The sequence below is a fragment of the Myodes glareolus genome, chromosome 14 (assembly GCF_982192425.1).
Source record: "Myodes glareolus chromosome 14, mMyoGla1.1, whole genome shotgun sequence".
In the NCBI taxonomy this organism is placed as follows: domain Eukaryota; kingdom Metazoa; phylum Chordata; class Mammalia; order Rodentia; family Cricetidae; genus Myodes; species Myodes glareolus.
In genome coordinates this window covers 11,617,501-11,636,818 of record NC_142039.1, presented here as the reverse complement: position 1 = coordinate 11,636,818, position 19,318 = coordinate 11,617,501, and the positions used below count along the sequence as shown (strand labels likewise).

The window sequence follows — 19,318 nt, the reverse complement described above, 5'->3', positions numbered from 1 at the left end:
TCTGTTGTGCTCATTTCCTGTAGTGCAACCGGGAAGAAATGGTACTCTTAACCTCAAACTGTTTGAAACCTGAATCCATCTTGCTCCCATAAACTTTGGATAAGAACTGTTGACTTTCATTAACTTTGATATATAGGGCAGTTCAGATTTTGTACATTTTTACAAATGCAAATAATATATAAAATATTCATACTTATATGTTATCAAGGACATATATTTATAGCCAGTAATTCATATAGAAATAAATATACATGCAGTCATACCTTGAAAAAGTATCAGCAGTTTGTTTGCTCACATATTCGCATTAATTAATCAAAAAGATAGAGCCTTGGTCTTGTACCTTTTATCACCTATCCCAGAAAATGCTGATATTATATTGGTTTTGATATGATTTCTCTAACTAAATATTTTAAATCCTGAAATTATTATGGAAATTCTAGCTAGCTATGAGCTCATATATCAACAACAAACAAAGATGATATTATGCCCAGAGGTATTCTATCTGGTGCTCAAATCTTAAAATATTTAAAGTGAGTATTTAAGAAATACTCCAAGGCTTAAACACTTAAATTTAGTGGGCTGTATGATTTAAGGGTGGCCTTGGTCTAGGTTTGATCATTGGCTCCATATGGTTAAGCTCTGAACCTATTTATTTAGGGTAATCCAATCCAGTCTAAACACAAGAAAGAAGAAAGGCCTTGGATTATGAGAGCTATGTATTTCATTTGAAGCATGAAATTTGGATGCAGTATGGTGCTTTGATGTGAACTGGAGACCATAACAGGAAACAAATTACTTAGAGTTTCCTAGGAAACAATCACCTTTAGTTCTTAGGATTTTCCATGTCCTGCTGGGAAAGGATTAGACTTTCTGTTGATTCTGTAAGAAAATTAATTTAACAGCCTTTCAGGAATCTCTCCATCACCTAGGTAGAAGAATTGAGAGAATTTTAGTCAAATAGTTAATTTTATTTTTATTTCTTCCAATCTGTTTGAACTTGGTCTGTTCCTGTTCAGCTGTGATGTTCAATTCTTTACAAAAATATATTTTTTTGCAATTTAAAAAAATCATTTTGTTGTAACTTTGCTTCTAAATTTTAATATCTAAAGGGTTTTTTTTTTTTTGGTCTAAATACTGTCCCTTGATTTCTTACTGGTCAATATGTAAGTTCTTATTTAAACGTAGGTCATATTTTAGATTTCATCTGAAATTGATTTTTTGTATTTTCTTCAATGATTAGTTTGATGTTCATTCTCTATCAGTTATTAACTATTAATCAATAACAATTTCATAGACTTCTCTGAGTAGTTAGTGAAGGGTAAGAATTATAACACAGCAGTAAATATCATCTGAATGAAGCTGCTTTGTCCTCTGTCTTCTGTGTTTATGGCATCAGTTGATCAGTAGTTCTGGTATGAATTGTATGCTGAGGAGCAGATATCTCTTTATTCCACTAAGTAATGTAATACTGTGCAGTTACACCCAACAATAGCTTAAGCGAGACATTCTTCCCAGTGGCTCTGGGACAGTTAGCCAGTTACTTTTTTAAACTTATTTTTCTTTGATTTGCAAATGAGTAGAAAAGGTGTGCTTTGCTTGCAAGATTAAGTTTATGGACTGTATGCTATAAGTTCTACAGAAGAAATGGCTGTTTCTCTTATTATTCATATAGCCATTATTTTTCAAAAGCAACCACATTCTAGTTTCTAATTCTAACAAATTATACTTTTTGTTAGTTCAGTAATTAATTTTCTTCATGTTGTTTTATATACCAAGGTAGGGAGAAATGTTATTTTATTTTCTGGGAAAGCTTCTGTTTTTGTTGATATATAAAAAATTACTTGGATGTTAACAATATTATGAGTTATAATTTCTGAAAGCAAAAATTTTTGTCATTTTCAAAATAATTACAATTATATAAAGCACAACCAACAAGGTCTTGAAAATTATTTTCAAAAAGAAATACAGGTATATTTAATTAGAGAATTGAGTTTTCAAATTATTAGAGGATCTTGTAAAAAGAATATTTTAGCTTCCCTTTTTCATAGTTGAAACATTTCTTCTAAACAAACTGTTCCACATTGCTCATCAATGATCCTGTAGTTCCAAAAGGCAACAACTTTTAGTCACAATACAAAGACCTGTCTGGAAAAAAAATAGTGATAAAAGTAATGGTTTGGTGAGATGGCACATCTCAGTAGAACAGCCAGACCCTACCCATCCTGACGACGTGAGTTCAACTCCCACAGACTGGAAGTTGAAAACTGACTCACACGCATTATTCTCTCACTTCCACAGATGTGACATGACCAGCATGTGCCTGCACACACACACACACACACGCATGCACACACACACACACACACACATGCACTCACATGTACATACACACTAAATGTCAAACATTTTTATAAAAACAGAAATAGATATGAGCTGATAATTATTTATAGCTGTGCATTATAAGGTTAAAGAACCACTTTTTAAAAGTGGGCTATTTTACATTAATAGTTTCATTGTAGTCTTTCAATATGTGGTCTTGATTTTACTGGTATGGAAGTAAGCTACTGGGGTTGGAAATAACTGAGTATCAGTTTTCTTTGACTTTTGAGGTATGTTTAATTTATTTGTGGCAATTCAATTTAAGGTACACTTTAGTAATATTAGTGAATCATCTTGTGTTTCTGCTTAGCCAAAATGAAGTAGTGAAATCTTCATGATCTATATCATTGTTCTACTTCATCTCTAGCCAAGACCCACCAGTTACATATACAGACTACAAACACATTTCTCTTCAAGAACAGAGTGCTACCTCCAACATTCTGCTTTTTCTTTTTAATAAATGTCTCCTTTCTTGACATGAGGAATTACACATTTTATTTTAATTGACACTATCAGTGCATATCTATCTATCTATCTATCTGTCTATCTATTTATCTATCTATCTATCTATCTATCTATCTATCTATCTATGCCTATTATCTGTGATATGTAGCAACAAAATATAAAAAGGGAATTTTTAAGTTTAATGTTGACACAAATAAATTGTAAATAATAGTTTTAACATTTACTAAATTATAGCACTTTCTACATTATGCCAAAACTATTTTCTAAAACCTGTGCTATTATTTTCATCTGTGCTATTATTTTCTGCCTCTTGTGTAAAAATAAAATTTCTTATCCAAGATGTCAAAGTAGCCAAATATAATCAGAATTTTAAAAGTTCTTCAAATTTTATATATCACATTTTAAAATATTGAAAATTACAGATAAACTTCTGTGATTCTTCATTACTACCATGTGCCATCATAGCCTGTATTTACAGAGACTGCCTTATTTTAATTTCTATCCAATTCTATCTATTGATTGTTTGTATATATGTTTTTTTATCAAATTTATATAGAAATCTCAACTGCTACAAAATTCCAGTCTATTGATTTTTATGTAACTTTAAAAAATAAGTTACATACGCTGAAGATCTTCTCATATTAGCTCAAAGAGACAGAAAATATGTTAAAAAGATTATTCCATAGTGGATATGCATCCACTATCAAAAGCAATATTAAATCTGTGAGTGTTGAGTATACATGAAAAAAAAAGGATTTAATTCATGCTATTTCTTAACTGAGAAAAACCACCATAGGTTTGTCTTTATCTTGTTCTCTCCCTCTTCATCGCTTTCCCAGTCTTCTTCTCCCTCTCCTTATCTTCCCACCTTCTCTGATTTTCTCCCTTAATCTTTTTCTCCCGTTTGTAGTAGAATAAGCATGTGAGAATCTGACTGATTAACAGGAAAGAAAACAAAAGTATGTCAAGCCACCATTCAGAGTTTTGGAATAAAATAAAATAGATGCTTCCTATGCTTTAGTAAATGAATAGAAAAAATGGCTCTACATGGTTAATGACTGTAATCGTTATCACATAAAGTATGTTCCTAAATTTATACATAATATATATGCATACTTAAATATTCAGATTTAGAAATGAATAACTCTAGCTAAACCATTACAATTAATTCATATCTCAATTAAATTGAATTGTAAACCATACAGTTGATTATCCCCAAAGAGCTCATTTTATATGTATATGATGCTTAATGGCTCCAATGGGAAGCATGCCCTTCACTAGTGATGAATGCTGCAACTTTTAACTAAAACAAGGTTACCTAACATATTAAGGTTATATAAGAGGCTGTCAAAGCAGTTACGACAATACGGCTTTATAATTTGAATGCTCAGGTCACAGCAGTTTTCTAAAATTAGACTGAAAAATGGAACAGGTGTAAATGAGTTTCTTTATTAAAATAAAATGATCTTGAGATTTTACTTCTATAGTATATTCTACTAACTCTTTCTGCAATAACAGTTAATTTTGGAAGCTACTGTTTTGTCGTCGAATGCTGCTGTTGCTGTAGATGACATCAGTGTATCCCAGGAATGTGAAATTTCCTATAAGTCACTTCAAAGTACCAGCTTACAAAACCAAGGTAAGATTTATTTTCTTGTGATTATTGTAATTTTAAACATTCAAAAACTTTGCTTTTATTTATTAGAGTACATTACAGTCACTAGAATTTAATGGAGGGTATGGATATGCTGAATCTATTTTTTAATGTTAAGAAGTAATTTTATTTACAGAAAGATTTGTTTTTGCTATTTTAAAACCGTTTTTTCCCATTTTATATTTTCACACCTTTTATCTTCCCTTAGCCCCTGCTTTCTAGCTAGCACTATCACCCTTCTCAATGAGTCCCTCCTCCTCTATTAATATCTTCTTTTTCTGTGTGTGTCCCACCGAGTATAGAGTTACTTGGTTGAGTGTGTTCAAAAGTTTTTCCACAGTGCAAAAGCAACTGATCTTTAGTTAGACCACTGAAGAGAGTGATACCCCTGCAACAACAAGCATGAATTGCCACCAGTCCCTCTGTGAAGGGTGGGTTGTCATAGGCCCCTCACCCAACCACAATGAAATGTTGAGGGCCCAATCTTATGCAAGTCTTATGCAGATAAGCGTGGCTGCAGTAAGCTCCTAGTATAAAGGCCCTGTAATATCCAGAAGACAATGTTTGTTACACATCTCCCCATCTTGGATCTTATATTCTGTGTAGTCTTTCTTCCATGATGTTCCCTGAACTTAAAAAATGTGTTATAGCCATAGTCAGTTTAGAGAGCACCTCACCATTACTCATTCTAGGTTGTTTGGTCAGTTACATGTTTTTTCATTAACCACAGACTACTGTAGCACGAAGCTTCTCTGATAAAATTTGGATCCAGAACTAATCTATAGGTATAAGACAGTACATAAAAGTATGTTTGACAACATAATTGTTTTGCATTTTGATTATGATATGGCAAGGGGACTTTTTTTTTTTTTTGGTCTAGTTTATGTTCTGTAAGTTTCTTGTACTTTCATAGGGATATCCTTCTTTAGCTTGGAAAAGTTTTCTTCTCTGATTTTGTTCATTATAATTTGTGTGCCTATGAGGTGGAGTTCTTTTCCTTCTTCTATTCCTATTATTCTTAGCTTTGGTCTTTTCATTGTGTCCCAGATTTCCTGAATGCTTTGTGTTAACAATTTGTTGGATTTAATGGTTTTTTTTTTTTGACCAATGAATTGTTTTTCTCTACAGTATCTTCAACACCTGAGATTCTCTCTTCTACCTCCTGTATTCTGTTGGTTGTGCTTACATCTGCAGTTCCTGTTCATTTACCCGGATTTTTTATATCCAGAATTCCCGCAGTTTGTGTATTCTTTAATGCCTTTATTTCAAGTCTTAAACTGTTTGAACATTTTGCTTCACCTGTTTGATTGTTTTTTTTTCTCTAGATTTTCTTGGGTTTCTTTGATATATTTTGATATTTTCCATTTTTTTTGTTTTCCCTTTTCTCTATTTATTTAAGGGAATTTTTCATTTCTTCTTTAAAGGTCTCCATCATCTTCATAAAGTTATGTTAGAATCATTTCTTCTGCTTCTTCTGGGTTAGGATAATCAAGTCTTTCTGTTGTATTGTAGAAGCCAACTCGATTCGTGAAATAACCAGGCTAGCTTAAAGGATAAACAACTGTATTTTTATTTATTACAAGGGGAAACTCACGCCACAGGAATGGAAAGTCCAGGGTCTGCTTGGTCGCAGTGGAACCACACAGAGAGAGGACACCTTGTCCGTGCATACTTTTCTCTCTCTGGATCCCAGAAGTCATGCCTTATCCTTAGATCTACCTCTTAAAGATGATTGGTTAACAAACCTTCCCCCATCATTTTGTGACCACTGGGTTCTGGTATTACCTTGTTGCTTTTTAGGTTGTTGGATGAATTCTTACATTGGTGCCTTCCCATCTCTTCCTCCAATTGGTGCCAGCAGTGTCTTTGCTCTTGGTCCAATCCTTGCAGTGGCTGTCTGTGCCTTTGGAAACTGTTCTTGTTCTGCTCAGTACTGTCACTGTCTGGGTCTCAGCGAGCCACTGAAGTCTCTCTTTGCCCTCTCTTGGCTTAATCCTTTGGTCTGTTCTCTTTGTTTGCCCTCTTGGTCCACTTGTGCTACCACAGCTTGTGCTTCCCAGTTCCTGTCCTGGTCCTCTCTCTTGGTCCTCTCTGTGTAATTGCAGCTTGTGCTTCAGTGTTCCTCTGTGGTTGCAGGGGAGGGGAAAGGAGGACTGGGGAGTTGGGTGGAACTTGTAGCTTTGTAGCTTGTAGAGTCCAGTGGCTAGGATGGGGGTTTTGGAGCAGCCTACCTGCAAGAAACTTGCCTGCTGGCTGGGTAGAGAAGCTGAGGCAGGTGGGTGGTCGCTCACCTCTTGGTCCTCTTTGTGTAGTAGCAGGCTGTGTTTTAGAGTTCCACTGAGGTTGTAGGGAAATATTTAAATTTTAATATATAAATGCATATATTTGTGGATGAAAGAATACATGATATTTTAATATACATACATACAACATATGCTGAACAAATCAGGATGACTAACACTTCTATACCTCCTTATTATTGGAGCTTTTGAATTCCTGTAACAGGTTATTATCAACTACAATCACCCCACAGTCTTGTAGAAAGCATTATAACTTACTACTTTTATTTAAGTATATTATAGCCATCACTATCTAACTAATGTCTAGCTTCTTTTAGGCAGCCTTCTCAGTCTATTGCAATCTGTACCACGTAGTCTAATTGGCTTATTTTCAATATCCCCCAATGGAGAAAATATACAGAACTTGTTTGTCTGTATTTTTCACTTAGATTAATCATAGCCATGTCTATTAATCTGATACAATTAATGGGTAACCATTTTTTAGGATCTACAATTTAAAATTTATTTTTTCCTTTATTGAAAATATATTTTTCTCTTACATAACATATCCTGATTACAGCTTCCCTTTCCTCTACTCTTATCAGTTTTTCTACCACTCCCTTCCCATTTGGTTCCTTTCCCTTTCTGTCTCCCATAAAAATAAAGACATCTCAGGGATGATAATAAGAGCAAACAAGAACTAACATGTCAGAATTAGATGAAACAAAGAGAAGGAAAAGATCTCAAGGGAAGACACAAGAATCAGAGACTCACTTGTTCAGACATCTAGAAATTCCACAAAAATGTTAAACTGGAAGCCATAATATTTACGCAGAGGACCTGGTTACTCGCCTCTGCATGTTCTGCGCATGGTGCCTCAGTCTCTGTGAATTCTTAGATTGTGATGTTTGGGGGGCTTTGTTGTCTTGGTGTCTCTTCCCTCCACACTTGATCCTCTCCTTCTAGTCCTCCCTCATCCATCTATAACAATCTCTTCTATTTCTCATTTTTGACGAGAATATCTGCCCACCCCTGCCCCAGTCTCTTACACTATAGCTAACGTCTACGGTCCTGCAGAGTCTAGTCTGGTTATCATTGGCTTAACCTCAGTGTCCACATATAAGTGAATACTTACCATATTTATCTTTCTGTGTCTGGAATACCTCACTCAGATATTTTTGTCTAGTTCTATCTGTTTACTTTCAAATTTCTTGTAGGATGCTTTTATTATTAATGGCTAAATGATACTAAATTATGTATGCATAACAAATTTTCTTATCCATCCATTCATGATGGGCACATAGTTTAAATACATATATTAGACATTATGAATACTATTTTTAAGTATAAATCCTATATTGTAAATGGCTTTAATATTTTCGACTAATTTATTACTTTATGTGTATGAGTGTTTTGCCAGCATGTATGTCAGTGTATCATATGAGTAGTGCCCTCAGAGACCAGAGAGAGAGAGATGGACTCTCCTGGAAATAGAGTTACAGATGACTATGAACTGACATGTGGTTGCTGGGGTTCTCTAGAAAAGCAGTCATCGCTCTTGGCTGATGATCCATCCATCTCTCTAGCCCACTTGAAACCATCTTTCATTCTATATAATATATAATTCTCTGTGTTAGTATTCTATGAATGAGAAAATATAACCTATGCACATAATAAATCTTTCCAAGTAACATGTGTGTGTGCATGTTTCTTATAATTAATGAGGAATACAAATTGGTGGGTGTATGATGCATTTAATAATTGATGAGTTTTAAACAGCCAACCAGTATCTCTTTATTTATGTTTAATTAATCATTTTGTTTTTTAAATTACAGATCATATTTCTAAAATTTGAGTAATATACAAGTTTCAAAATTAACATTGAATTCAGTATAATTGAAGCTGTAGGAGAAGGAAGGTTTCATATTTTCTCTACCTACAAAGACCTCAAATTAAATTCCTTTACATAAAAAACAGCTTAACAAGAAAAAAAGAAAATTTATTCAAACAAATTTTAATATAGCTTAGAAAGATTGGGAATAAAAGGAAGTTTCCCGAGATAACTGCCCACTGTTGTGCTTAGGTTCCATAAAGGATGAGCAACTATGAAGACACGTGAGTAGACAAAAGATGTTATGGTAATAGATCAAGGGGGAACTGAACAAAGCCCACAGATCCAGTTTCATTTGGCATTTATTCTTCTTAGATATGGATTAGACTTTGGATAGACTGAGGGTCTCAACACCTGTTATCGGGCACGTTTAACATAGAAATTGTTATGGTCAGCTCTCACACAGAGAGTTGGAAAGATCATGGTGGCCTTACTTCTGAGGCCTTTATATTTTGCTATATTATATTTTTAGGTTCTTTGTAATTTTTATTTCAGTTCTGAGAAAAAAGAATGTTGAAAAACTTTAAATAGAACTGAAGTTAACCTTAGCAGGTCTGTTGGAAAACTTAATCACATGTATGAATAACTCTTCTTGTGATGTAAGACGGAAATATTTCTATATGTCAATCCCAAATCAATTTTTTTTTCAGCCAAAAATCTAGATAGGCTGATTTTAAATGAATTATTCATGAAATACTAATGTACTTCATATATTATTTTTTACATAAAGAAAATGCCCTCCTTCCCACTAGTTCACAGTATTTCTGCCGTGTTGCTATATGATCTGCTCATGTGTTAAGCCTTCACCTGGGCAGAAGCTGAATGAAACCCTGGATAAAGAAATTTGGATATGTGCCCATCTCAACCAGGTAGTTGTCATATTTGTAGGGCAGACTGCCCAGGCCTTCGAAAGGCCCTGTACTTGAACTGAAGCTACTGGAAGCTTTTCCTGGCATGCAGACAATTACCCTTCTTCAGATCCCTCAGGTGCCCTTGCCTGTTCTTTGCATTCCATGTACAATGCAAGCAGCAAGTAGAACCACAGACCGTGGCTACCTTATTATATTCGAAATCTCAAAACTTTTCCTTTGAGTCTCTCCTTTTATTCATTTTCTTTACCATTGGCTCTTATTAAAATGGGTGTTGTTGAAACAGTTAAACATTCCATTGAATTGATGATAGGGAATAGAATGCTTCTCATCCCCTTGATCTTAGTTTGAAGCTCAGTTTGCATCTCCAGAGGATACAGGCTATATTTTATTTAACAAGGTCTGTGATTTCACACCCAAGTGGTCAAACAGAATGTGTGAAGCCTATCTTGGCTGAAAGTATCACTGGTTCTGCCAGGATTTATGTGTCTATGTTTACTGTCTGAGTGTGTAAACTGTGCTAGTCCAGTGAGTACTGTCTAGTGAAAATCTGTAAAGTCCTAAACAATGATCTCAAACCCTAAAACTTCTAGAAGATAATGATATGAGGTTCAAACATTAGAAAGAATTAGTGTGACTACACTACCCTGAAATGCCCATGCACAGAGAAAGAATAATCAAATGAAAAGAGCATCTGATAACTGGGAAATCTGTTTGTAAAGAGTCTATATTATGGGGGTTGGCGCTTAAAAATTATAAACAATACATTTAACTTCATAACAGAGAAACATTCTGATTGAAAAATAGACAAAAGACTTGAATGATATTTTCCTAAACAAGTTATAATATAGCTAACTGGTATATGAAAAGTTGCTTACTGCCATTAATCATCACCATTAGATAATGGTAGACTAATGTATACACTTGAGTGCTGTTAGTAGAAATGTAAGTTGTCAGAGTTATAGGAAACAATGTGGAGATTCCTAAAGAAATTATTCCCATTCTGGGAACCTACCCAGAGGGAATGAAGTCACCATCATGTAAGTCTAGATATTTCCAGGGATGCCTCAGTAATGTTTATAAAGGCCAGCATGAGATTATAACCTGTGTTCATTAACAGATAAAATGACAAAGAAGGGAGTATATGTGCAGAAATTGATGTAATACTGAGCTTTATAATGAGATTCTGTCTTTTGCTTTAACAAGGATGAACTATGTGATATTAAAATAAATGAAATAAACTATAAAAGAAATAAATATACTGTATTATTTTGCTTATATATGAGAAGGTGATATATACAAGAATATTATAGCTGTGGATATGAGAATCTGGGAAGAAAATGGTAGTTGTAAAGGTGTACAATGTAGGAAGCATATAAGATATGTAAATATAAAGACACAGTGAGCAAGATGAAGTCCATAGTTAATAAGACTGTGTATAGTGATGACTTATAACAAAGGAGTAAATTTCATTGATCTTACAATTACTCATATCAACACACACACATACACACACACACACACACAGACACACACACACACTCACACAAACACTCAAACTCCAAAGACTAAGAGTGTGAGATAGTAGGCTTGATAATGTACTTTATTGAAGGAACAACAGTTCTGCCATAAATATCCCACGAAATCAGATTGTATACTTTGAATACACCTAGAGGTATGTCAAAGCTCACTAGGTAGAAATATAAATAAATAACTGCTGCATATAGCTACTCAAGTGAGTTGGAAAATGTAATCTATACAGATAGAAATTTTCTAAGGAGGAATTTAACAAAGTGCTGTTTATTTTTTATTACATAAGTATATTTATGGAGACTTCTGCTATAAACGAATGTTTCTCTAGTTGTCTCTGGCATAATTAATGCTGACCAAATGTACGTAGTTTAAAATCTTTGTATAAAATCTATTTTAAACGAAGAAAATTTCATTCAATGTGTTCCAATTATGCTCTTCCTCTCCCTCAACCTCTCTCAGATCCTTTAGACCGTCCTACCCACTCAACTCCATGCCCTTTCTCTTTATCTCTAAAAATAAACCAACCAACCAAACTACAAGACATTTATGCAAAAAAGACCTTTTACGGAAACACAAAATCAGAAACCAAAATATAAAAGCAACAGACTAATAAGACTAAAATGCCCAAAGAAATATGAGACCTATAAACCTGTAAAAATACCTTTGAGCTTGTTTTGTGTTGGCCATCCTCTGGTGGGCACGAGGCCTACATTGAATACGATTATAAAATCTTTTATGTCAAAACAAATCCAAGAAGTAGACACTATTACTTTCCTCATTTTATAGATGTTACTATCAGGGTGTCTCTTCAAGAAATAGAAAATGACACGAGTAATTTAAACAAGCAAAGTCTACTGTAAAGAATTATTATGTATTAAAAAGTAGCTACTAAAAGAAGTAAAAATGAACAGAAAATGAAGAAATTGTTTTTAGGGTAGAGATAGAATGCAAATAAGGAACAAGAATGTGATTTCACTGTCCTCATACATGAGCTGACTCTGAAGGGGCCATTAGATGAAGATCATAGTTGATGTACCACTGAACATGTTATTTCTAGGATGACCATGTCAATAAAGGATGAAATATCCCAATATGTTCATGACAGGAAGAGAACTATAATTGGGTTTCTTTCATTGTGTGCAGTTATGGGGAAGATACCTAAACAAGCAGCAAAGCCCTACTAGAACACCCACCTAAAAGGAAAGACGCTGCTTCCACTGCAATGTCTGACACTGAGCTATTCAAAAGAGGAATATTAAACAATTTCAAACAGGGTGGTTTTAAAGCTGGTGTAATAAATTTATAACCATCACACATGACTAATGCAGCCTACAGAATATAGCTGGTAGAGTTTAAACACAGTCTGCCTCTAAACTCTGCTCCCAAGGCATGTGTTGCACAACCCTTCAGAGTTCTCAAGGCCGTCCTGGCCTCGGACTGAGATTTTCCAGAGTCACTTTCGTGGTTGATTTGAGTAATATTAAGTTTCAACCCGCTGATGAGACTCACTCTTGGAAGAGAAACCACTCTCTCAGGCTTCTAGAATGTCACACGGAAGCATAGTGCGGGCTGTCTGGAGTATCAAAGACATGTCCTGAAAATAACTACTAATGCTTTTCCTTTAGTAATAATTTTTATATAATATGTTTTGATCACATTCACTTCCCTTTCCCAGCTCCTCCCAGATGCCCCATCATGTTCTTTCTCTCTCTTATAAAATCCCAAACCTACATTATAGATCACATTTTGTAAAACATAGATTTATAGACATAAAAGAAATCATAATTGGGCAACAGTCATAGTGAATTGAGTTTAATATCAACAAATGAACTCTCAACCTCCAAAGCTGTAATTTGATTTCTTTGCTTGCTATATTTTAGAGTGTTAATTTTCTCCCATGTTTATTCATAGAAATGCTAAGGCTTTGTTCCTTTTTAAAAACAGATCTTCCATTCTGGTACCGAGTTAAGATGAGATAAAGGCTCTGTGAAGAGTTAGAGGAGTCTTATTTTTTGTTCTTTGAGTAAGGATGTTAGAGGGACTGGTGTGGATTTTAGGCTGGAATTTTACTTCTGACCTAGCTATCATAATGTTTTTCCCAAAGAGAACCCAAATTCTTTAGAACATGGGACTTTCCTGCCCAGAAGAAAAGACATTGTGTCCCCCTGGGAGCTCAGCCATAGCAGAAATCCTATTGAGAAAGGGACAATATGGTTCTGTTATAGAACCTCAAATATTTAACGTTTTCATTGGAATTTAATATAATTTTCTCACTTTTATAGCTATCACTAGTCCAATTTAACAACTTCTTCTTTTAGGATCTACTTTAAAAATTATAAATCATATTAAAGATTTAAAATTCTAGTACTTCTGGATTATGTTCAGATTTTAGAAGTATGGTTAATGTATTTTATATATTTTTTTATAAATGAGAGAAATTATTTTAAAAATAAATACATGAAATATGTAGAAACTGAAGTTTTACACAATGTTGGTAGCTTTAGATAATTTAATTCAATATTTTATCTTCACTTTAATTCTTGTATAATAAAGTTGCAACTTAAGGAATAGGTTTCCAAGAATCTTTTCCCTCCCTCCCCACTACTCTCTCTCTCCTTCCTTTCTACCTTCCAGTTACACACCATACCGACTATGATGTTTTGCTAAATTCCTCCTGCATACTTTCATCCTCTCTGAGATACAGTCATGGCTAGTTATAGGAGTTATTTATACAGTGTGTCACGGGCAGTGTCACATGTTCTTATAGCATAACATACACAAGCTAAAAGGCTCCAGCATGGCTCCATCACTGTAATATAAGTGTTCTATCACTGAAGAAAATGCTATGGTGGAGTGTATAACTGCACCTACATAACTGGGCACACATGACCCGTCTCGACAGAATTTTTTGATCATCCAAAAGCATGAAGTGGCAGGCTTAAGAATGAAGCTTTGTTGTACATGGTATTTTAAAACCACATATCATGAGATTCATGTCAGTATTTTATACATAGATTTTTTTGCCATTTGTGAAGACAGCTGGTCTATATGTTGATGTTGAAGGCAATAGTTACAGCTCTTCTGGTTGTCCTATTAATCAAAACCAACTGAATCTCAGCAGGACAACCTGTAACAAGTGGGTGAATGGGCAGCAGTGGCAGAGAACAGTCAGCAACCAGTTTTGTGCAAATAACTCTAGAGTTCTGTACGGTCCATTGCTCCTGTGCAGGTTATTTCACGATAGGTCAATGACAATAAGCACATGATTACTGTCATTCTTAGGGGGTCTATTCATTTGCTTAGGTCAACATATTCCTTGGAAGCAAATTTTGGCTTAATATTTAGTAACACTCAGTACTTGTCTCTATGTCTCTAGCCTTTCCTCCACTGTATTATGCTAATAAACAGCGACATCAAAAAATAAAAGGAGGAAGAAGTCAGTTTTTCACTGTTTAAAGCCAAAGTTTAAATGTGCTTTCACTTTTTGTTCAGAAGTCCTTCTTTTATCAAGAAATAGTTTTACTAATCCTGGGGTGATGGGGTGATTCAGCAATCAAGTACTCAGACTGCCCCCACAGAATATCTGAGTTTGGATCTCAGCACCCATAGTGGGCAGCTCACAACGGCATGTGACTCCAGCTGCAAGGGTTCTGATGCCTCTGACCTTTGCAGATACCTACACACACTTGCTTATGCCTCCATACTGACACATACACATAGTTAAAAGTAAAATGCATCTTAAAAAAAATCCTCAAGCCTGTCTACATTTTAGCATCATGGGGAGAGGAGGTCATGAGCTCCCACCTCCACCAGAGTAGCTACTGAAAAATAATGGTTTCTGTGTAGGGAGAATCAATTTGTTTAAGGTTGTGGCATCCTCATCCTGTACTGGTATGTTGGTCAAGTTCCAGGTGGGCAGCACAAACTGGAGCAGAAGGGCTGTAATAATAAATAAAGAGGACACAAAGTAGGGAGGGGGTGGAGGTGTGAGGGCGAATCTGGGAGGAGACAGGAGAGTTACAATTGAAATTCATTGTATGGAATTCTCAATGAGCTAACAAAATATAGTAAAACAGATACTGCAACTTTACATCGTACAGCTCAGAAAAATATATTCACATTAATAAAGACTTCATGTGTCAAATAACGTCAATAGATGGTTTTAGTATGTCCACACTGGATGAAAAGATATGTACATTATTCTATTTTCATCTATGGACTAAGACATAAGTGAGAAAAACTAAAATTTATCTGACAGTTCTGTAAAACAGAAAGCCATTTTGTATTTAAGACCATATTATGAGTCTACAATTTGTTTCTGTTTAAAGAATCTTCCAAAATTGGTGCAATTAAGAATATCTAAGTGCTTACTTATTTTTTACTTACTCCGTTTCATATAAAATAAATAGTCTGTTTAGCGTAGAACTCAATGAAGCTTGGGGAAAGGTAAGTTAGCAGCACTCAAAATGAAACAATCTGTTTTCCTGATATATGTAATCACCTGTAGATGCTGATTGCCTGTTCCTGCGAACCACAACCTGTCAGCATCGATACTATGAGTTCCTTTCATGAAATAAATGTAGTGAGAGAAAGCTTACATTTCCCATATTAAAAGACTGACCAAGAGTTATGGTTTTATTTCACCTATGTTTTTTGAAAAAAATGTTCTGAGAGGTCTGTTGGTAATATTGGTAATATTTTAAATTAATTATCAACTGAAAGGCTTTATGCAAGATGTTTCTACATAAAACTGTAACTTTTACTGCAATAAATGTTAGAAAATGAGTTGCCATTTTCTAGCCTCTGTTTTATTTTGTTTTCTCTATCTACTAACTATTGAGCTGCTCCCCCTTTAAATTAAATCATATTGGAGATGAATCCTAGTAGAAGAAAACTTATCCAGGTTTATCTGTGTAAAAACGATTCTAGTTTTCTTCTTCTTGTTCTCAAGTTTAAAATCTGCACACCATTTTCTACCCTGAAAACCTCCACAGGAGGATATAATTGAAAAATGCCCTAATGAAAAGCTGGTATTGGTGAGGGCTCTCATTCCTGTGACATAAAACCAAGAAATGGAAAGAGAGCCCATTAATTCTCACTTATCAAAGTCATTGATCACAGAGGAAAGACTATTTCCACATAAAGGTAAAATCTTCTGAGTAGCCTGTGGTATTTTGATCAGTCTGAAGATAATGATGTTAGGTCAGGGAAATCAAAGTGAGGAGAGAAAAGGAGTGACTTATGCTGTTAAAATCATAATATTTATTAAAAATCTTTTCTATGATTGTCTAAGTTATAATTTAAGATCACTTCTAAATGTTTTTGAAGAATTTTTTTCTCCATATTCTTTCTTTGAGCTCATGGGGATATTTGTTCTCTCAAGATAATTGTTCTTCACCCAAAGCTTACAGATTAGAATTGTAAGTAGTTCATTTGTTGTTGTTGCTATAAACTTTATCCATTTTAATTCTTTTCTTCCCTGCCGACTGTTTCTGCACATCTGATTTTCATATTCAAGTTAGCAATGTGTGTACATAAAGTAGAAAAAAAACATATTAATCCTTTTTTATTCAACATCAATTTTTCTAAAATTTAATTGTCCAAGATAATGATGCATTTGCTTCTTGGTTTCATCCAAACCTGCCTTTTGGGTATCCGTGTGAACGAACTGCAAAGACGACTTAATCACAGAGTATTCTTCACACAGTTCCTCATGCTGTGGGACCCCTTGCCATAAAATTATTTTGTGCTACTTCATAACTGCAATTTTGCTACTGTTAGGCCTCATAATTAAATATCTGAGATGCAGTCCCCAAAGCGGTTGTGATCCACAGACTGAGAAACACTGCTCTAGATGTCTGTGACTGACAGATACTACAACTGCTCCATTGCCAAGCAAATAATAACAGTAACTATTAACAACAACTGATACATGCCTTTGGAAATGGTACAAATAATAACAGTAACTGTTAACAACGACTGATACATGCCTTAGGAAATGGTACAAATAGTAACAGTAGCTATTAATAATGACTAATGCTTGCTGTAGGAGATAGTACAAAAGAAAAACATATGCAGTGGAAAGTAGTTTATTATTCATCTGGACAGTAGAAAATATCTATGAAAATAGCAATATATAAAAAAACGTGACATTTCCTCATTGGTAATAAGGAAGAGTCAGGGTAGTCAAATATTAGTGGCCTATTTTTAAGAGTCATCTTTCCACTATGAGAAATCATTTTTTTCTTATCAGGTATTTGTAAAATAAATGATCTCTTTATCAGACGCAGTGAATGATGTCTGATATTTTGTACTTCTCGGTAAAAGTCCAATTATCAGGATAATTAAAAGAGGTACAGGTTAAACTGGCACTGAGGTTATTTAACTACAATTCTTAGGATCCTTCATTTTCCAACGTGGCATGCCCCCTCTCTTCCTCCACACTTTTATTTTGAACTTAATCATTTTAAAGGTCTTGTTCCAGTCAAGCCTAATTAGAGCTTTCATATCTTTAACTCCATTAAATAGTTCACTTTTACTTCATGATAGTACATGCCTCCAAATTAAAAATTATTTTATTACTACATCTTATTTCTTTCCTAATTATATTGTGGTTTTTTTTTTTATCAAGCAGCATTGGCCTTCTCTTTGACTTCTTTAAGGAAATTGCCATCTTTCTAGGGACTAAAGAAACATTTGGAGCATATGTCTGAAAATTTAGGAAATTAAAAAGATATAAATTCTGATTTGAAGTAGTATCAGGGACACTGAAAGACTCAAAGGGAGTCCCATGAATGCACATAATACTGTTCTGGCTGGAAATCTTTAAGATAAAGTGTCATTGACACATTTAGAATAAAATAAAATAATTTGTTGCCTGCAAAGAATAATTTCTAGTCCTCTGTAATAGAATAGGAATCAGATAAAAGTGAGGTGTCGCCTTTAGAATTTGGAAGATAGCACCTGCCAATTCTTTTGCCGTTATTACCAGAGTATTTATTTTCTAATTGTATGTGAGCTTTTCATTGTATGTCAGTAACTACTGCAAACACGGTGACTAAAAGCAATTCTCATTCATGAAAATCGGCTCTTTCATCCACTTGCCCAGGATCTACTGATTCAACTAAATGAAGATCAATAATATTTGAATCAAAATTTTATGCTTGCAGTAAATCTGTGTAGAAGTTGCCTTTATTCCCTAAACTATGAGACTACTTGCATATTATTTATATTATGTTTCTATCATAATTACACATCATTCAAAGCATGTTGGAGGATGTATTCAGGTTTTGGGGAAATACCATACCTTTCTATATTGGTAACTTGAACACTCGAGGATATTGGAATGAGCAGGTAAGAAGTAGAAGGTCTTCTAGAAGTAGTCCATCTGCATAGTAGGACAGTCCTGTCCCATAGTGCTGGAAACTGGAAGCCCAGGATGCTGTGGTTTGCTTCTTGGCTTGGCAAACAGAACATTTCTTGATGTGACTTTCATCTTGAGACATCAAAAACAGCCACTTATTGTTCACTTCAAGTTGTTAGTGTAACTGGGTTCCTGGTGGCTGCAGGACTAAGGTCCTTGTTTCATACACTTACTCACCACTTAGGGCTTCCTTACTTTCCTCGATTTGTCTATATTCTTTCTCATGCAGCCTCTGTCTTTAAATCAGCAATGGAATCTTGAGTCTTTATTTTTTGTTTTTGCCAGAATCTTCTCTTATTAAAGAATGTACGCTAGCCTTTTTATGTATATTCTGCCCATTATTTTTTCATTCTTCTTGTGTGAATTCTTGGGTTACTCTTACATTCTGGTCACTGTGAATAACACTTCTGTGAGAATTAGTGTACAAAGAACTGTTCATGGCATTCTTCGAATTCCTTCTAGTCTATAGCCCAAGCTGGATTTACTGTTTCAGCTGTATTGATTCAGATTGTCCTTGTCCTTGTCCTTTTGAGGACTTGCCATGGTTTTCCATAGGAGCTATGCCATTTTCCATCTCTATTAACAGTATGCGGGCCTTAGATTTCTTGTATCATCACATTTTATATTTTAAATATTTTATTACAGCATGCTAATTGTACAAAGTGGACTTTATTATGGTGGTTTGCATCATACAAGTAATGTACTTTGTTCTTTCCTGAATTCTTTCTACCCTCTGTTGTTTTCCCTTTCTCCTCAAACCTGATCTCTTATATCTTTCCTAATTGTCTCCCTTCAGCTTTGAGATGTCTTCCTGTGACTCCTTAA

At 34.5% G+C, this 19,318-nt stretch overlaps 1 protein-coding gene across 3 annotated transcripts in view; it reads left to right on the top strand.

Annotated features, from left to right (window-relative positions):
- Positions 1-19,318, top strand: part of Malrd1 (MAM and LDL receptor class A domain containing 1) — a 614,092-nt gene that overhangs the window by 125,852 nt on the left and 468,922 nt on the right. For all 3 annotated transcript variants that reach the window (XM_087896346.1, XM_087896345.1, XM_087896344.1), the window contains one exon: positions 4,363-4,483. In XM_087896346.1, the coding sequence (XP_087752472.1) occupies positions 4,363-4,483 (121 nt within the window). The remainder of the gene's footprint in view (positions 1-4,362; positions 4,484-19,318) is intronic.